Source organism: Mytilus galloprovincialis, chromosome 4, assembly GCF_965363235.1.
Source record: "Mytilus galloprovincialis chromosome 4, xbMytGall1.hap1.1, whole genome shotgun sequence".
NCBI lineage: Eukaryota > Metazoa > Mollusca > Bivalvia > Mytilida > Mytilidae > Mytilus > Mytilus galloprovincialis.
Genome location: NC_134841.1, coordinates 14,676,748 through 14,698,540, shown reverse-complemented (window position 1 = coordinate 14,698,540; position 21,793 = coordinate 14,676,748). Strand labels below are relative to the sequence as shown.

At 33.9% G+C, this 21,793-nt stretch overlaps 1 protein-coding gene across 2 annotated transcripts; it reads right to left on the bottom strand.

Annotated features, from left to right (window-relative positions):
• Nucleotides 1-220: 220 nt before the first annotated feature.
• Nucleotides 221-12,638, bottom strand: LOC143071430 (cytochrome P450 26A1-like). 2 transcript variants are annotated; one of them, XR_012976900.1, is made up of 5 exons: nucleotides 12,136-12,638; nucleotides 5,694-6,194; nucleotides 3,042-3,446; nucleotides 344-1,339; nucleotides 221-288 (listed from the first exon to the last, which is right to left on the bottom strand). XR_012976900.1 is itself a non-coding variant. In XM_076245697.1 (4 exons), the coding sequence occupies exons 1-4, from the start codon at nucleotides 12,367-12,369 to the stop codon at nucleotides 938-940; spliced, it is 1,542 nt and encodes a 513-aa protein (XP_076101812.1). In that variant the 5' UTR covers nucleotides 12,370-12,638; the 3' UTR covers nucleotides 221-937. The 2 variants fall into 2 exon arrangements, 1 of the variants encoding a protein (XP_076101812.1); XM_076245697.1 differs by having other exon boundaries at nucleotides 221-1,339.
• Between the last annotated feature and the right edge of the window lie 9,155 nt (nucleotides 12,639-21,793).

The window sequence follows — 21,793 nt, the reverse complement described above, 5'->3', positions numbered from 1 at the left end:
ATTCTTCAATGACAACCCATTTAATTCAAATTTTTTTTACCAACCATAACATTTTATTACTTCAGTCTAGTTATTTTATGTATATTTAGACTTGGATTGTATTTTGGTATATTAAACTACGTCTTCAGTTACATTCGAGGCCAACACATTGTTAAAACACTCTATTTATATCATTAAAGGTTAAACCTAAAGGATATGGATAATAACTCTGACTAATAGCTCCAAATACATAACATTTTATTTAACAAGTAGAGTAAATTAGAAACACACATCGTATATAACAGAGACCTATCTATGGTCATAGAGAAAAGATTTATTCCGTTTCGACATGTATAACAGAGACCTATCTATGGTCATAGAGAAAAGATTTAGTCCGTTTCGACATGTATAACAGAGACCTATCTATGGTCATAGAGAAAAAAGATTTATTCCGTTTCGATATGTATAACAGAGACCTATCTATGGTCATAGAGAAAAGATTTATTCCGTTTCGACATGTATAACAGACACCTATCTATGGCCGTAGAGAAAAAATTATTCCGTTTCGACATGAAAAACAGAGACCTATCTATGGTCATAGAGTAAAGATTTATTCCGTTTCGACATGTATAACAGAGACCTATCTATGGTCATAGAGAAAAAAAATATTCCGTTTCGACATGAAAAACAGAGACCTATCTATGGTCATAGAGTAAAGATTTATTCCGTTTCGACATGTATAACAAAGACCAATCTATGGTCATAGAGAAAAAAAATATTCCGTTTCGACATGAAAAACAGAGACCTATCTATGGTCATAGAGTAAAGATTTATTCCGTTTCGACATGTATAACAAAGACCTATCTATGGTCATAGAGAAAAAATTTATTCCGTTTCGACATGTAAAACAGAGACCTATCTATGGTCATAGAGTAAAGATTTATTCCGTTTCGCCATGTCATGTTATCGTTTGAGAACTATCGTCTTCTGTATTGGATGAATGATCGTTTTTCCGTTTTTGTACAACTAAAGGTAGACCGTCTACAGCTCGGGGTACTGGGATATAGTACAATTCAGCGTCTTTATTCTCAAGATTCCAGTCACAACTTTTGCACACGTGCAAAACAAAAAGTTTTAATACTAATTTAGCAAAATCTTTCCCTATACAAGTTCTAGGACCACCACCAAAAGTGGCATAATTATATCTGGTTTCTAAATTATCTGGAGTTATCCTATCGAAATTAGGCAGATCATCCCATCGATCAGGATTGAATACATCGGAATTCGTATAAAGTGGTGACGTATGGTGGGTATCTCGTATACCATAGGCAACAGTCCAACCTTTCGGGATTTTATAACCCTGAAAATAGAATAAAATCATTTAAATTGCATCATATCGTTATGTGATGATTTATCTGAACAAAAATATTGTATAAAAAGTAAAAATAATTGAAGTGAATTCAATTTTGAAAAAAATATAATTATATATATGAATGACGGATGTGACAATGGACACAATTAGTCCCTTTAAGTCCAAGTACTATTCATATATATGTTCAATAGTGTAATGTTGACATAGAAAGACACTAACATATTTTAATGCCGATATAATGAGAAATAAAGTTTAACCGATTTCTAATTTCTTTAAACTTCTCGAAAATTGTATGCTTACATGTGTAACAAACGATCCGGAACTGTTAAATGTTGTATAACAAAGGACCAATGTCCTTAAAAATTAAAGTCCAAAATTCTGTGCGTAAATGGGAAAAAAGTTAAGAATCGATTACAAAGGTTACAAATAAAAAGTAGGGTAAATCTTTAATAGTTATCCCACAAGGACGCGGTGTCTCAGTGTAATATCACCCCGATGTCCGGAGGCCAGAGGGTGATCTAAGTTAAACACTGACACACCAAGGCCGAGTAGGATAACTATTTTACATCCCAGCTGTTTTAGATTAGACGAAAAACCATTTACAATTAATAAAATCTAGTTTAAAAAGCCACACAACCATTATAATATACTTTATATATTATTATATGATGAATACCCTTTATGACTCCCGAACACGATGAGTAGATACCAAACAATGTCAACTCGCCCCACTTGCCAATCGGACCATGCTATATCGCCACTTTATAATATAAAAAAACCGCACACTCTTGTTTACCGACTCACCGCACTTTTGAAAATGTGTAAAATCAAATTGAACAATCAGTCTGACAACTCACTTATTAACAAAAAAAAAGGTTTAAACCCCACTGAATAAAGGTCTTGCTTCCTTTAAGTATGTTAAATTACTGTTAGTTCGTATCCAGTCGTCGTCCTGGTGTAGTGGTATGTGTCATGGCTTGATATGCTAAAAGTCGTGAGTTCGAATCCCAGCATATACACTGGATTTTTCTATGTGAATTTTGATAGACAGTCTATTCCGTATAATTAATTATAAGTTTTATAGTGGATTTGACATTCCCGCCAAAATGTTACAGAACAAAGGAAAGCATGCATAACAAAGAAGCTCAAATTGGGGTGATCTGGTAGGGATGATCCGGCTCAGATCCGGCTCAGATCACCCCTGTTAGAACAAAGGAGCTGGGATGTAATCTGGCTGTTTTATTTTTTTGTAAATATTTTGAGCAACGCATAAGCTCTCTAATTGGTAAGTGTAAGCCGGTTCTAAATGAAAGTAGAGGTATTAAGTAAACCCATTAATTACTACATTTCGTTTAAAACTACGAAACAAACACAAAATTCTTTTAATAATCTTGAATGCATTTTTGCTCTCTGTTTTGCTTTTTTGCTTACTAGTATATATAGTATGATATTATTTCACAATTAAGTATCAATTTCATGAATAGCAAGCGAATGTTGATTTCGTGATTGCAGGTTATTGACGTATAATATTTGGTCAAAGATTCGAAAATACTACAAATTAAAAAATAAAAGGTGGAAAATTAAGTTAGGGGGAAGTTGGCCCTCATTTTTTAAACGGACTTGAATGAAAAATTTCCGGAACTCACGAGTAACGGAAAGAAATTATAATTTCAAATAATAAAATGTGTACCTCTAATTGGAATGATTTAAGCACCTTCCTATATCCTGCTCCAACAGGGGGTGTCATGCGAAGGACCTCTTTGGTGACGTTGTACGCATATTTGTATTTTGGAAAATCATTTAAAGTCAGATTATCTAAATCGTCTGATCCTATTTCCTCTCGTACTTTTTTAATCACATTTGGGTATTTCCCCAGAAACATCAGACAAGAACACATTGCACTCGAAGTAGTATCATGACTAGCAAACATAAGTTCAACAATTGATTCGCATGTTTTGAATCGACAGTTTTCGTCTTCTTCTCGGAGAAGGAAGTCTAAAGCACTTACACCCTTTCTATCATCTACCGGAATATTTTGTAACTTTTGAATATTCTCAGAAATTCTTTGGATTAATTGCCTTTTTGCTTTGAGCGCCTAAAAAACAAAACAAAAATATAAAAATAACATTTCTATATAATATAGGAGTCTTTTAACTTAGAATATTGAAGTGGTTGGAAATGGAAGGAGATGTTAATCTAAGGATCTGGTAAGTATTTTCTGAGCTAAATAAACATTCCAATAAACACATTGACAACTCAATAAATAAAATTTAAAATTTGTGGTGAAGTCGTCAAATAAATTTGTTATTTGCTTAATTACCGTGAAGATGTTATAATCATAAAAAGAAAGTTTATCACAAAAATATAAGCAGGTATGTTTGCCTTTCGTTCATTTTTTTGTACATAAATGATAAATTAGGCGTTAGTTTTCTCGTTTGAATTGTTTTACATTGGTCACCTCGGGGTCTTTTTTTAGCGGACTATGCGGTATAGGCTTTGCTAATTGTTGAAGGCCGTACGGTGACCTATAGTTGCTAATTTCTGTAAATTATAAGGATGCTGTCATCTACCAGGTTGATAACATAGGAAAGATTTAATAATACATTATGGGAATGTCTGAATCTTCGAAAACGTGAAGCATTGTTTTTTATTTGTAGATATAAGAAGATACGGTATGCCAATGAGACAACTCTCAATCAAAGTATCTATTTGTATAAGTAAACCATTATAGGTGAAGGTACGGCCTTCAACACGAAACCTTGGCTCACACCGAACAGCAAGCATTAAAAGACCGCATTGATTTGGTGTCACGAAGGAAACACCATATCCTTTGTTTTTTCATACGTCCGGTGCTATCATTTTTTTTTGTAAAAGATCAGTAACTATAAGTTCCTTCTTCTTAATTAACCTTTAGAAATGTATAGTGCTGATAATGAGAACGAAAGAGATATCTAGACCATCATGATACGAGTTCTTTACAAATAATCAATACAAATGCGTGTTAATTTAATGGTGTGGGGTGTAGATCAAAATGAAACATTAGTGATTTACACAGAAACACAGGGAAAAACGCAACGAGAAAAAAACGTATTTGTTGTAAAAGTAACAAGTCATCGTTTATAGTATTTTTTTTATGTTTTATCGACGAAAAACAAGACTGAATCACCTGCCCTAAGGCAGATCCGTCCTAATATCTTTTTTTTTTTTTTTAAATGGACCAAATCCAAAAATACGATTAAACATGATACCATGCCATTATCCCTTAGTCAGCTATATACATAATGACTTGGAGGTCTATTCACATCGGTTTTTCATTCCACAAAGTAAATAATGAAACACTATATAAATCAGAGGAAATGATAGTGTAGAAAGGTGAGACAAGGCCAAGTTATATTATGATAATGACGTCATCAGATTACACAATAGCAACTCAAAAATCTTTGTCTTTACATGTATGGTACAAATTGAGACGCTTTGGTCGTAAATTATTGTCTAATACCTTAATTTGAATAGTTTTACGTGCTTTGGAAATCATGAAGGACTTGACTGAGATTGTAACGCCCTTGATATACGACTGTCAAAATGTAGACTATTTATAAGCTACAAGAAGTAGTTTTGAGTTTCACCAGGAAAACTAAGGTGCAATTTATGTCTGGAGAACATGATTCATTTATTTGTTGAAATAAACTTTCAAATTGGACTACCTCTCAGCAACTGCGAGTACTCCTTATTTCGGTGATTTGTGTCCATTGTTTTTATGTTAGTCGTTTTTGGGTGTACATGTATTACCAATCTTTTAAGCTAAGTCACTTGCAACAAATTTTTACATTAATTTTGTTCAAATGGTGTGCTGCTGTTACATTATCTTGTTGGGGGTGTTGATTACACACCAAAAATGGCAAGTCCCGCCACAGTCTGTATGTGCAGGCCCAAGTCAGAAGTTTGAATTCTTCCCTATATTCAGCGCTATACAATGCGAAGATTTGATACAATATAAAAAAGAAGATGTGGTATGATTTCCAATGAAACAACTGTCCACAAGAGACCAAAATGACACAGACATTAACAACTGTAGGTCACCGTACAGCCTTCTACAATGAGCAAAGCCCATACCGCATAGTCAGCTATAAATGCTCATTTTACTTGTTGACACATCCGGGATTGCAGAAATTATTTGCCTTCGAAGCAAAAATATTTTCAAATATCAAATGTCACATTACCCATTATGAATCATGTTTATGTTTATGGTTCGTTGTTTTCTGAACAGGACAAGAATGATAACCAATAACAGTTCAATGTTAAAGACTGTGGGTTTGTAATTTAAGCATTCTGATGTTCTTACCTTGTAAAGTCCAAATCCAGGCAACTCAATCGGCAAAGAAAACATGTTATGGATCATTGATTGGTATATTGTACTAAGTTCGTTTCCCATTTCATCGTCACATTCAAAACCGGCCAAGCATTTGGCAGCCATGATAAAAGCTAAATTTCTACATTGCGGGTATCCAAGAATTTTACCCTTTTGACACCATTCATCTATGAAATGTTTTATTGTTTTTCTAATTATTGGTATATGATCATTTAATGCATCAGGTAGAAATAAATTAATAAGTAATCGTTTCCTTTCTTTGTGTTCGTGAATGTCGTCCATCATAGACAGTGCATAAGGACCGAGCACTTTCCGAATGCTCGGTGGCCATTGTGATGACACATAAGAGTTCTCTGACATTAAGATTTTGCGAAGATTGTGTGCCCCCGAAACACGGATAGTTGGTCTTCCAAGCACATGTGTCCTATATACACTACCATATTTATCTTGACGTGATTTGTAGAACCTGTCGTTCTGAAAATAAAATAAAAACATTTTACTTTATGTCACTATAGAACATATTTGTTGTTTCGCAATTGTTTTTTTTTATTTGGCAGCAAAAACATATAGCAAGAGTTGATTTAATTTTGCGGTCTCTTCGATCTATTCACTTTCAATGTTTACATCGAGATAATGTCCGTTTGAATCTGCTTGGCAACTTAAATCTTTGCTGCATATCAATCGATTCCTCTGGATTTCCCCCCGATTTTCTCGGATTTAGCTGTGTAAATATACGGATAATCAGCATGTTCCAGGGAGGTATGCAGCCAATCGAAATATAAGTTGAAGTTTGTACACAAGGAATTTATTCGCATAGAAACATTCTGTACTCTTCGTTTAATGCGTAAGGAGGGAAATGAAAATACGAAATGAAAGTTTTGTTTTTATTTCAACTTATTTCATTTTTCTAAATTTAACACAATGTTTTGCCGTAAATCCATCATTGATTGAGCCCTAGCTATTCCAGTAGACTATTTCTCACTTGCACGAACAGCATGATCTTAAAATTCCAATAGACTTTTTCGCACTTGCACGATCAGCGTGACCTTACAAATTCAAGAAAAATATCCACTTACACGAATAGATCAACCTTTAAGTTACTTAAATCTCGAGCTTTTAAATACTACCCACGTTTGATAAAAATGTCTGTATATTGATACATCCATTAAGTATTAATCTTGAAATGGAATATTATTACTCAGATTCGTTGACTTTTTTTACATTGCTTACGTGTATAGTTAATATCTTTCATTTAAGTTTTGAAATAATGATGATAGAAAAAAAGAAAGGTTAAATTTAACCATTTAACAATAATGCTCAACTTAAAATATTTAATCCAATGTAGGCGTAAGATGGTTATCTTCTAAAAAAGTTAAATGTCATCTAGTGTGGTTTAGTAACAATTCCCTCCCCCCCCAAAAAAAAACAAAAAAAAACAAGCTCCTTGACGTCAGTATCACCAGTAGTCAGCACTTCGGTGTTGACTTGAATGAATTTCAATTTTGTTGTTATTTTTATGAATTTCCTGTTTACAAAACTTTTGAATTTTTCTTATCCCATGCATAGATTACCTTAGTCGTATTTGGCACAACTTTTTGGAATTTTTGATCCTCAATGCTCTTTAACTTTGTACTTGATTGGCTTTATAATTATTTCGATTTTAGAGTCACTGATGAGTCATAATTATGTCAACGAAACGCGCGTCTGGCGTATTAAATTATAATCCTGGTACCTTTGATAACTATAATCAGAGAGTTTTTCCTTAATAAAATGATTTTTCTTTTTTTTCTTTTCTTCCTAAACCATGAGTTATGCCTTCCTTGAACAAGATATTTATTAATGCAGACAAAAATACGAATGAATGGAATAAATTAGAAATTAAGCAACCGTTCTCGTTAATCACGATATTTAAATATTAAGTGTTCGGTACCACCTTAAGACGATGTGGAATGAATGGAAAGGATGTTCGATTTTAGCGCCATCCTCGTAAATGACGTTTGGGGTAAATCTGAAATTCAAATTCCCCCCTCCCCCCCCAAAAAAAAAACAACAAAATACGAAATAGGCAATCAATCATCCTTTTTGTCGAATGAGACAATGTTCCAAGCGAAAAAAAAAAAAAAAAAAAAAAAAATAGGCAGGATCAATCCAGTTCATTTTGTTATCAGCCTCCCATCTGATTGATTGTATTGTCGTTGGGAGACATCTAATATCGGTCATACGACAATAAGATAGACAAATGACCTTTATTCTCCTCTTTTAGTTAATATCTGGTCTTAAGTATTAATGTACATTGTCAATATAATACTTCCATGGTCATACAAGTCATACGACAATAAGATAGACTACAAGTGCAGAAAAACTATTCGGCTGGTTGTTACCGGCCTGTTTCTTTTGTTTTTTATCTGACTTGTACGACGTTTCAATAAAGTAATAATACATTTTGCAAGACTAAACATTTGAGAAACTTAGATAGCCATTAAGCAGTAAATGTAAGTTATAGTATAAACACATTTTTTTTTCATTTCCCTTCAACCGAGATTTTTTTCAAGAAAAAAAATCAGGAATCTAATAATTTGATAAAAAAGAACCATTTCAAGTAAAAGATGAATGTTGTACACATTTAAGATTTTTTAAAATGCAACTTCGTAAGAAAGTAATATATTAAAGAAATATTTTAGTGGTATGTAGGATAACATTTGATTTTTATGGATGAAACGGAAAGCGGGAGGGGGGGTGTCTAATTCATTTTAAAATAAACAGGCTGTGATCTTTATTTTTGATGAAAAAATGCAGGATGTGCCATTCCATCCCCCCATCCCCCCTTAAAAAAAATCGTAAAAATCGCGCGTTTGTTGCCAAATACATGAATTTAATATTCAATGATTGGGGGTTCTGGGGGGTTGGAACAATCCTTTTTTTGGATGATCAATGCATTTAAATGGGGACATAAAGTTGGACCCCCCTCTGTTTTGTCCTGGATTTGGACCTGGATCCGCCACTGATATAAATTCGATAACAATATCAATGTATCAAAATAATGAATTTCCTACTTCATTAGTGAATGAAATTTTTATGAAAAAATTAATTTTGTCTAAATATCTTATATATTCAGGCAAATACTTTAATTTTTTTTTAAATTCATGCTCGTCTCTGCAAGTGTTGATCGTGATTAAACACGTGTTACTATACGATCCAATCGCAGATTACCGTCCAAAACTGATGACATAAGTTGAATGATTTTCTTCTAGATTTGCTGCTTATTTGGACGTGTATTACTTGAACTCTTTTTGTTTATAGGATCAATCGTGCATTGGTGAGTTGATAGGGATTTTATCTTTTGATATTAGTTTTGCTTTTTATTTACTTTTATTTCCTGTCTTATTTTTTATTGAATTATACACGTCAGTATCATCATTTCTTTACTTTCAGCATTGTCCAAAATACTATTCATGTCATATATTGAAGAAAACATTTATTGACCGAATATTTTGCTTCATAAAGGGGGCGGTGTGTTCTTTTTTGAGTATATTAATTATTTACTTTTCAAGCCATCACCCAAATGTTTTTTGTTTAAATTTGCACTATTTACGGCATTTGGAAAATCAGGAATCATGCAAAACATCAATTTGTCATCTGCTTGACCATAATAATTTTTTTCTCATAAAATTTGGGATCAAAATATCTTTTTAAGAAGAAAACCATACCCCCTCCCCTTTTTGAAGTTAAATGTCTAATCCCTTAGTGTACTGATATGAATAGTATTTTACTGGAAATGTTTGAAAAAAGAAACTGATGCTAACGTAAATATTTTGTTCAATAAAAAGACAGGAAATAAGTCGGTGAACCAAAAAGTTCAACTCTAATTGAAAGTTAAAGTGCCCATGAACTCACTGATTCTATTCATTAAAAGTGTCCGTGTAACAACTAAAAAGTGTCCGTGTAACAACTAAAAAGAGTCCGTGTAACACCCGTTAATGTACTGTTTTTCTATAGCTCTGCGGGGGGCAAAGTCGTACAAATTGACAATATATAGTACTTCCATGGTCATACAAGTCATACGATAATAAGATAGACCATGGAAGTATTACATTGTCAATATAATACTTCTATGGTCATACAAGTCATACGACAATAAGATAGACCATGGAAGTAAATACATTGTCAATATAATACTTCCATGGTCATACAAGTCATACGACAATAAGATAGACCATGGAAGTATTACATTGACAATATAATACTTCCATGGATAGACAGATGAGGTTTATGATACTTTATTTTGTATCTTGCATTCACATGTTTTCTATAATACGTTTTCGGAAGCAATAGTAGGCAAATACGTATTTAAACTCAAATAAATAAGCATGAGTGGTATCTTTTAATGTAGAAGATATGTGGTGCCCTTGAGATAAACCATAATTTGCACATTGACAAAAAGAATGAATAACTTAGATTAGAAGTGTGTTAAGGCCAGTTCCCGCTGGCTTTTTTCAAGGCTATGCATTCTATTTACTTCTTATTTCATTAACGTACGAGGAGTTCAACTGATATGAAAAATCAATAAATGTCTTTTTTTTTTGAATAACATCGCGGACCTATCTTATTTTCCCACAATTTTCAGTTCATTTGCAAAACTGATTTTAATTTGATTTACAGCAGCTAAAATCAGTATATTGGAGCCTAGGCTCCGTGTTGAAGACCATACCTTGACCTATAATGGTTTACTTTTATAAATCGTGACTAAGATGGAAATTTGTCTCATTGGCACTCATACTACATCTTCCTATATCTATTAAACATAAGCTTGTGCTTCCAAATATCTGTTTTTTACTTTTTCGAAAATACAACTGTTTTCTCAGATTATGGTACATGTAATTCTTTCTCTTGCATGTTTGGAGGACATATATGGGATTTTGAATATTGATCCCCAATGTCGCATATACATTCAAGGGGATGACACCATTTGATATTCTTGTGGTGGGATTGGGTTGGGGAGGGGGGAGGATTTTAGCAAAGGATATTCATTTTCATCTGTTGTTAGATACTTAAGTTCAGTTTTAAGTCGAACGAAAAATATTTTTAACTTTTGTTCATAATTGTTTTCTGCATTTTGAGCCGCAGAATACACGTTTTCAAAGTTAACCATTTTTTCATTAATATTATTTCCTCCTTTCCTACAATGTGAGGATAAGATAACGCATTCAAATAAATGGGTTACGAATCGATAAATCCTATTTCTTTGCAGCAAATTCTTCAACTTCAATGTCATTGACCTTCTTTTTTTAAGAGTCTCTTCACATTTCGTTGTTTGATGAATTGATCATCAGAACGGTAAGTATTAACTATTGACCAAAGTTTATCTATTTCCTGCTGACTTTTGCAGTGTGTGATTTTTCTTTCAATATGAACACGTCTTGTTTTAGGATCGTTATTTTTTTTTCTTTTAATGTAAGCTCATAAGGTCAGACCGGTTTCTTTTTTTGTATGAGTGTAAACGCACTAGATTTTATAAGATCGATATCGATCTTTCTTGTGCAAATGTAAACATGGACTGGAGTTTTTTTTTTCAATTTGAATAAAGATCGAGTCAAAGTGAAGTGAAAGTGAAGTCGGAAGCGGATCAAGGACATTGAAAAGTTGGACTTATTTCACGATTTATTAATACATACCAACGAGCGGAGCGAGACGAAAAAACAAGTAGGACGATTTTAAACTAAAAATATCTATTATTATATCCGGGAAACACAAGATTTTTTTTTTGTTAATCAAAGGGGTGCATATATAAGGCCTCCACGCCTAACCCCTACCCCCCTTGATCAGCCACTGGAAAATCGGGGTCCTATGTGTCGTATATATCTAACCCCCTGATCCGCAATGGAAAATCGGGGTCCTATGTGTCGTATATATCTAACCCCCTGATCCGCAATGGAAAATCGGGGTCCTATGTGTCGTATATATCTAAATCCCTGATCTACAATGGAAAATCGGGGTCCTATGTGTCGTATATATCTAACCCCCTGATCCGCAATGGAAAATCGGGGTCCTATGTGTCGTATATATCTAACCCCCTGATCCGCAATGGAAAATCGGGGTCCTATGTGTCGTATATATCTAACCCCTATGTGTCGTATATATCTAACCCCCTATGTGTCGTATATGTCTAACCCCTATGTGTCGTATATATCTAACCCCTATGTGTCGTATATATCTAACCCCCTATGTGTCGTATATATCTAACCCCCTGATCCGCAATGGAAAATCGGGGTCCTATGTGTCGTATTTATCTAACCCCTATGTGTCGTATATATCTAACCCCCTATGTGTCGTATATATCTAACCCCCTGATCCGCAATGGAAAATCGGGGTCCTATGTGTCGTAATATCTAAACCCTATGTGTCGTATATGTCTTACCTTTCTAATAAATTCAATAGTTTCTCCAATGAATGGATATCCTAGTGTTCCTGGTGGAATCGGAAGATGACTGAGTTCATTGTCCGTCACGCACCACAGGATAATATAATAATTCCAGCAAAACTTTATAAGCACATGGACTATTGCAGGGCAGCCAACAATAACCAGACCCCAATACAACACATAACAACTCAAGATGTACGAATACACGCTGTATATAAAATCAATAAGCATCTTACAACAAGCTCGGTGTTCTGATAGATAATATTTCCATTTTACGCGTAAAAGATTTTATATACGAATCAATATTTCCTCCGAGGACCGCCTACAAACAATCCTAATGACATATTTAACTTTTCAAGTTCATCCTCTGTAGGTCAATTTACCCTAAAAATAAATATGTACAACCGACACTGTTTGTAGCTTGTATACACGATTATATACTGTTTTTTGACCTTAAATATGGTTTTCCATTTAAATGTTGTATAATTGTTCGTAATGTGTTAGTAAGTATAAGCTCTATTATTGTGTATGTTAAATAAAAGATTTTAATCTTCAATCACCTTTAAATAGGGTAAAACAGGTAGAAGATTTCAAACAAATAAGAGTGAATGAATCGTAGTATTAAATACGAATGACGGTTTATGAAGTGCAACGGTGGTATATTTACATGTACACATGCACACAGACAAAAATTGATAATAAATATCATCTTTAAAACGGCGATAAAAATGAATCACAAAGATAACGCAATCGAATGAATACCAACTGAGGACAGTATATATTGTGTGTCTGTTCTCAATTTTAAATTTAAATAACTTTTAATCGAATAGTTTACTTTATCATATTTTATTAAATGTTGTATTACACATGAATCCAAGCAAGATTTTTCTACATATACTTGTACATGTGATATTCCTAGAACGCACAACCTTGTCATGCTACTTTTAATCTTGGTATAAATAATATTACAAAAATAGATCCGCGTGCCTGACATATTAGAGTTAACATATATTTCTGAAAAGATCACCATTTAGAATAAAAATATATATATTTTAAAGAGAATATAACCAGATAAAAGGTTTATCCTTATTATAAACAGTCCAAAATGAACAATTAACAATGCATAGACTCGATAATATGTAACATCAGTTCGTATGTATTTTTGTCTAGACGTCATCTTATTAACCCTCAAGATGACCCCCGAAAACTGCCGACTTTCATCTAACCCGATATAATAAAATTAAGAATAAAAATGGGGAATATGTCAAAGAGATAACTACCCGACCAAAGAGCAGATAAACATGAATATAAACATGAAACATATAAAAAGATAGCAACACATGCAAATGGATTTTAAAGGTCTGTTTGATTTCAAACATATTTTTTTTTATATTTAGTAACTGATGCCAATTTAACAGTATTTGCGAATATGATACTGTCTATCGTTACTAAATATTGTAGGTATCAGAGGCGGATTAAGGGGGGGGGAGGGGCCCGGACCCCCTTTTTTGGGAAAAAAATTGGTTACTTATATAGGGAATCACTGAAGCGTGACTGGAGCGGGCCCCCTCTTAGGTCAGTCAGTGGGCCCCACTTATGAAAATTCCTTGATCCGCCACTGGGTATCAGTCTTACAGACGGGCGGAAATATTTGATGTTTATTTCAGGGCATGCTGATTGATACACGGCTTATTTCATCGCATGTGGATATATACAAGGCATGATACTTTATGGCATGCTCTGATCTTCCTTTAATTTCATGTTTACATTTTATTTTATTTACATTGATATTAATACTTTCAAAATAGTTGAAATGGGGTATATATATATACTAGTCAGGTAGTTAGAACCGCCCCCTATACTATTGCCCCTTTTCAAATTGGCTGAATGATGGAGGAAAACAGAACGAACACGAATTAGATGATTCAGAAAAAAAGAGTGGTACGATATTAAATGTAATCTGTTTTTCAACAGACTGTCGGCAATCCAATGGGAACAAACTGTGCCCCTCTACTTGCCGACTTGTTTCTTTATTATTATGAGGCTGACTTCATGCAGGAACTTCTTGGGAAGAAAGAAAAGAATTTAGCAATATCCTTTAACTCTACTCTCCGATATATAGATGATATTCTTTCATTAAATAATTCAAGATTTGGTGACTATGTGGAACGCATCTATCTCATCGAGCTAGAGAAACAGGATACTACAGATACAGTTAAGTCGGCCTGATATCTTGACTTACATCTAGAAAATGAAAATGAGGGTCGGTTGAAAACAAAATTTTACGACAAAAGAGATGTTTTCAGCTTTCCAATTGTGAACTTTCCATTTCTAAGAAGCAACATTCCAGCAGCACCTGCATACGGGATATATATCTCCCAATTGATACGATATTCCCGTGCTTGTATTTCCTATCATGATTTTCTTGATAGAGGGTTGCTGCTCACAAAGAAGCTATTAAACCAAGAGTTCCAAATGGTGAAGTTGAAATCATCCCTTCGTAAATTTTACGGACGCCATCACGAGTTGGTTGACCGTTATGGAATAACCGTTTTACAAATGATATTGGATATGTCCCTTTCATGAATGTGACCTACCGAATTAAGACTATTTACCGGATTTGCTATCACATAAGCAACACGACGGGTGCCACATGTAGAGCAGGATCTGCTTACCCTTCCGGAGCACCTGAGATCACTCCTATTTTTTTTGGTGGGGTTCGTGTTGTTTATTCTTTAGTTTTCTATGTTGTGTCATATGTGCTGTTTGTTTGTCTTTTTCATTTTTAGCCATGTCAGTTTGTTTTAGATTTCTGAGTTTGACTGTCCCTTTGGTATCTTTCGTCCCTCTTTTCTAGAAGGATGCCCAGTATCAAAAAAGGGGTTAACGAGTTAAAATTTGCACCCTATACGTAAAAAGCTCATTCTGAAGTCACTTTGGAGGTTAAAATATAAATTAAGTTCTAAATGTAGAAACAAAGAAAACAGTTGTATTTATTTATTTTCTGTGTGTTATTCCGTTAACCCCAAATCGATCAAAAACGTTGATTGAACACCCTACTATTTATCAAACTATCCAAATAACAAAACAAAAACCAAGAGAGAGTAACAACAACAAACAAGACATATATGTTATCAGTTTTTATCGGAATCAACGTTATTATTTATTTGTATCAGGGAAAAACTAACACTGATTTTTAAATATAAATGTTGTACATGTGATGGTTGATTTCATCAGTTATGGGATATTTTAAGAGACATAAACAATTTCATAATATTTTGACACCTAGATGTACCTCGCATATGTGCAGTTTTAATATTATAATGCTAGTGTAAAAATTAAGATGGCATTACAAACATTTAAGCTGTGACATATATTTAACATTAACCGTGCTATGCAAAATAAAATATTAATATAAAAAAAGATATGTCATTACAAAACAAATGCCTACGGAATACCATTGACCTTGTATACGTGGTTCAGTGTCAGAATACTTAATCGCAACCCTAAACTATGAGCTTCAAATTAACAAAAACTAGAGCTATATCCTGTCTATGGAAGTGGGAGATGTTAATGCTTATGCAGCTGCAAAAAAAATATTATTGACTTATCTTTTTCCTTAAGCTGGGATTAAGATTGTGTCTAATACCGTAACTTTCTCCAGACAGCAAATTACCGGATTCGTCTCTCTACTGACACAACTTTCACAAGACAGTACAATGACTGATCCCCCTTTTTATGGATGGTCCACTATCGTAACTTTCTCCTGACATGAACTACATGGTTCATCTCTCAAGAGACTATATCTACTATCGGAACATCATAGAGCTATATTCTCTCTATGGAAATGAGAGGTGTTAATCCTTATACAACACAATGCCGAATTCAACTTTGTAGGGATTATGTCCACTACTGTAACTTCCTCCAGACAGCAAAGACTTGTATCATATCGCAAGGAAAAGTGTCAACTGTCGCAACTTCATCCAGACATCAAAATACCAGGTTCATCTCTCAAAGGAATGTCTACTATCATAATTTCCATCAAACAGCACAATACCTGATTCGTCTATTTAGGGACTTGTAAACCTCTATAACTTCCTCTAGACAACGCAATACCGTATACACCTCTTTAGGTATTATATCCTCTACCTATACTTTCTCCTGACAGCACAATACCGGATTCGCATCTCTAGATAAAGCGTCCTCTACCGTAACTTCTTCCACAATAGTCTTCAGACCACAATTAATTTCCTTTGTTCGTGGTCTGGAATATAGTTATTATATTATATGGAGGATTTCTTCCTTAGTATTCTAGCTACTGTTTTCTTTTAAATGTTAACTATTTAAGTAATCCTGTCAGTTGCATATATATTAAAGTAAAACATGTGGAAAACATTTATTGTTGAAAGTGAAGGTAGTGATTTGGCCAAAATGAAAGTATGGTACAAACAAGTGAAACTGCGAGCTACTGCTCACTGATGATACCCCCTGATGGTATCCAAGTGGATAATATTAATAGTGTAAAAATATGGAAGTGTTCGGTAAACAGGAAGTTGTCGAGTGATGAATCTGAAAACGCATCACACGGTATAGCTGACTTATAAAAATCATGAAACCAAGAAATCCTTGTATTGTAGTTCCTGAGAAAAATGTGACGAAAATTTTTAACTTGGTTATCATGTGTAAAATCATACAAGTGTTCGGTAAACAGGAAGTTGTCGAGTGATGAATCTGAAAACGCATCACACGGTATACCTGACTTATATAAATCCTGAAACCAAATTTCAGAAATCCTTGTATTGTAGTTCCTGAGAAAAATGTGACGAAAATTTTCAACTTGGCTATCATGTGTAAAATCATACAAGTGTTCGGTAAACAGGAAGTTGTCGAGTGATGAATCTGAAAACGCATCACACGGTATAGCTGACTTATATAAATCCTGAAACCAAATTTCAGAAATCCTTGTATTGTAGTTCCTGAGAAAAATGTGACGAAAATTTTCAACTTGGCTATCATGTGTAAAATCAGACAAGTGTTCGGTAAACAGGAAGTTGTCAAGTGATGAATCTGAAAACGCATCACACGGTATGGCTGACATATATAAATGTTGATACCAAATTACAGAAAGGGTGGATGTGTAGTTCCTGAGAAAAATGTGACGAAAGTTTCATGGGACGGACTGACTGACGGACTGACTGACGGACGGACGGACGGACTGACAGACAGAGGTAAAACAGTATACCCCCCCTTTTTAAAACGGGGGTATAATTAGCCTTCGTCATTTATTCAAGATGAAAATCATACCATTGGCATGTCAATATGGCTGTCAAAAGAAAAAGCCAATGGATTGTCCTTGGACAAGCATTTTGTATTCAAATAGTTATGGTCTGTAAGCAGTTAAATTTATTTTATGTTTGATGCGGTGGAAATTTTTTATTTCAATTTCACTTTTACCAAAAAAATGCATTGCAACCAATGAGAATAATAATTGTGATCTGAGGCCAATACCTGATTCACATCTCAAAATAAAGCATCATCTACTGTAACTTCTTCCAGACAGCACAATGCCTGGTTCACATATATATCAAAATAAAGCATCATCTACTGTAACTTCTTCCAGACGGCACAATGCCTGGTTCACATCTCCAGTGATTAATAAAAAAATAGATATGTCATTGCTAAAACAACTGCATATGAAATATCATTGACCTTGTATACGTGGTTCTGTGTCAGAATACTCAATCTCAACCTTAAAGTCTAAACTATACAAACGCTTCAAACGCAATTAACCACGACTAGACCTATATTCTCTCTATTTAAATGAGAGGTGTTAACGCTTATATTCAGCTGCAAAAAATATGATTGACTTACCATTGAAGGTTTTCAATATATGGGCTTTAAACTATCTATTCTCGTAACTTTCTTCAGACAGCACTTTGCCGGATTCATCTCTCAAGAGATAACTATCTACCGCACAAAACTTGATTTTCTCCTCTCCATGGGTTATGTCCACTGCCTTCAAACAGGACAATACCTAACTCTCCTCAAGGGATTGTTATACCATCCTCATCCTGACAGCATAATTATTTGTACTAATTACCGGAACCTCCCCAAGACAGCACAATATATCTGATTCCCCTCTCCATTGTTTGTGTTAACTATCGGATACTCATCCAGACAGCACAATTATGTGTACTAATTACAGGAACCTCCCCAAGACGGCACAATATATCTGATTCCCCTCTCCATTGTTTGTGTTAACTACCGGATAATCATCCAGACAGCACAATACTTGATTATGCTCTCTTAAATGGAAGTACGATCAATATTATAAGCTCCATAAAATTGTCCAAATTACAAAAACCGTCAAGACAGAAATACAACAACTTATAAGACATATATGTCTTGCGTTTGTGGTAAAAGGTTTTGATTGGAATCAGGAAATACACAGTGACGTTGAACTGTGATGATTGATTTCATCGGTTGTGTGACATCTAAAGAGACATGATAATATCACGATATGCTGACACACAGATATACATTGCTATATGCAGTTTTGATATTATAATGTTAATGTTGAAAAAATCAGATGGAAGCACTAACATTTAACTTGTACAAAACTTAAAACGTCAATAAGTTCAGACTGAATGTGCAGGGCCAAATAAAATAAGAATAAGATACTGGATTCGTATATCAATAGATTGTGTCCACTGTTACTTACTCCTGTTACTTACTCAGGACATCTCGATACTCGATTCACCTCTAAATGGATTGTGTCCTGACTCCACTACAGCAACTTTCTCCAGGCATCACAATGCTTTTGCAGGAATCCTCTCTCAAAAGATTGTGTAATTGTTGATACTTACTCCAGACATCTCGATACTCGTAACGCCTCTAAATAGATTGCGATAGGAACAGTACAATACCGGGTTGACCTCTCAGGGAATTGTTTCAACTACCGCAACTTTCTCTAGACAGCATAATACCGGATTCAACTCTCAAGTGGGTTGTGTCTACTATCATAACTTCCTCTGGCAAGCACAATATTGGATTCACCTGTCAAACGGGTAGTGTATATTACCGTGGCTATTTTATGACAAGTAAAGCCCCAGTCACACTGTCGCGTTTTATTCCGTTTTAAAACGCTACGTTTCAACTACGTTTTGAATAAAAATGTCCCGTTATTTTGAAAGCTAGATTTTACAAGGTTTGTACTACGTGTAGACCCAACGTTTCCACCACGCATTGATACGTTTCGTTACGTAGTAAACACGTGTTGTTACGTTCCACTAGGCTTTGATACGTATTTACTAAGTTTCTACTTCCGCTCCAATTTCGCTACGGTTTGTTGTTGAATTTTCAAAACATACGGGTCAGGTTCCGTTTTAAACAAAGGATCACTACGTTTCGATACGCTTCATTACGTATATTCCCGTTTCGCTACGCTAAACAGAACGAAGTAAAAACGTGACAGTGTGACTGGGCCTTAATGCATGGAAAGCAAGACTTTCCTCCCATTTCTGTTAGTATCAGTTTTAAAGGATACAGGAATACATACTTGATTAAAGTATGATGATTCATTTTTAAAACTAAAGCAAAGCACAATCAGACCATTTTGAGTCATGAAACATATACTGGGAACCAATCAGGAAATAACTCAAATACAATTGTGTATAATAGATTCAGTAATGAAAAGGTTTAGACACATTTGGCTTTAACAGTTTTAGTCGAATAAAACACGTTATTGATATATATAAATGAGACAACTAGTTTTGTTTTAATGTTTCACAACAATGACATCATGACCAGACTACTAGTATCATATATAGCTACTTTTTATATAGGGGACAGTTGTAATCAGAAATTTACAGTAACTCCTCCTGTATACGAGTGCTGCCAGTGTTGCAGAAATATCATTGTTAACAACTACTTACATATTTCTATAATAACAGCTCGGAGCAAAAAATTCTTATATTGTTGAGGACATTTAAAGTATTTCGGTCATACGTCCTATTATTGTAAATGTATAATCACGTACCCTGTTACACGGTCTGTTCATTATACAGAAATCTTTGCTTTGTTAAAAACTTATTTTTAGATATTGTATTTCCTGATTCATGTTTGAACTTTTAACTTATCGGGTACTGACAGTTCTATGTTACTAGGCCACTGTTTTATAATGAATGATAAATAACAATTTGTTGTATAATATAGCTATTCATACCCTTACTTTTTTAGTCGGGTGGTATCTATATATAGATAGTTATCGAGGTGTCAATCCGTTCATTCGTTCGTCCACCAGGTCGTTCGTCCTACTGTCCCACTTTTGTTTGACCTTCTGTACCTATACCAATTTCATAAAACTTTCACAATGTCTTCGGAATGCTAAAATGATTTACATTAATTTTGGACCTCCTATTTCATTACTTCGTCTAAATGTTTTTTGGAATTTCTATAGAAAACATATCGTCGCTGGGCTTCTAAAATGTTGTAAATTACAAATTTTTCAAGAACAAAATTTCTCACAAACAGGCTTTGAAAATTTTGGCAAAATGCATGGTTCCAAAATGTCGTATGTAAACTTGAACATTTTTGTAAATAGCAGTGAAATAAAAACGTTGACACTTCTGGATTATCCAAGAACTTAAATTATTTTCACAGAAATATAGAAATGTACAATTATTTTTATCCCAAAACCATTCTACAACGATTTTCAAGTTTTCATACAACATTTTGGAAGCAAACTTTACAAACAACTGACATTGGCAATTTTGTAATATGTCTTTTTTCACACATTTTGATTGGTCTAACTGTATGCTATTTTGTGATAACAAAGATTTACTCCCGCCCAGACCATTGGTGTCAAAAAGTATTTTTAGCCAAAAAAGTCATATACGACATTTTAGAAGCCCAGCGACGATATGCTTTCATATCCGCGCACTACAGTTCACATTTGATCTGTTTCTACTAGAATAACCCTTTATATGAAAATAATAAATATTTCTCAGAATTTTCGCCATATGATGACATTCTGCACTTTATGTTTTGTGTTCTCATACGACAATTTACATCTAAAAATTAAAAATATATTTTTAGAGCAATCACTTTCTTGTGTTTTTACAATTAGTAAGTAAAAAATTAAAACAATTGGTGACTATGTTGAGCACATCTATCCCATCGAATTTGAGATAAGGGATACTACAGATAAAGTAACGTCTGCCTTTTATCTTGAGTTACATCTAGAAATTGACAAAAAGGATCGGTTGAAAACAAAGATTTACGACAAAAGTGATGATTTCACTATCCCAATTGTAAAATTTTCATTTCTATGTAGCAATAAATCAGCAGCGCTGCATACGGAGTATTATTATATATAATATATCTCCTAGTTGATGCAATATTTTAGGGCTAGTATTATTTACCAAACTCAATTCATTAATGTGATGGATAAAGCACATTGGGTATACAAAATACCAGGCATAAAACATGACAAATAATGGAAATTAAACAAGGCATAACTAAAGAAAATTAATGGTAATGAATAATATCTAAATGTTTTTGTTTTTTTTATTTTTTAAAAAGTACTTTCATAACTTATGTCAGCCTAACTGTACTGACACTAATATTTGTTCCAACATCCTTTATTACGTCTCAG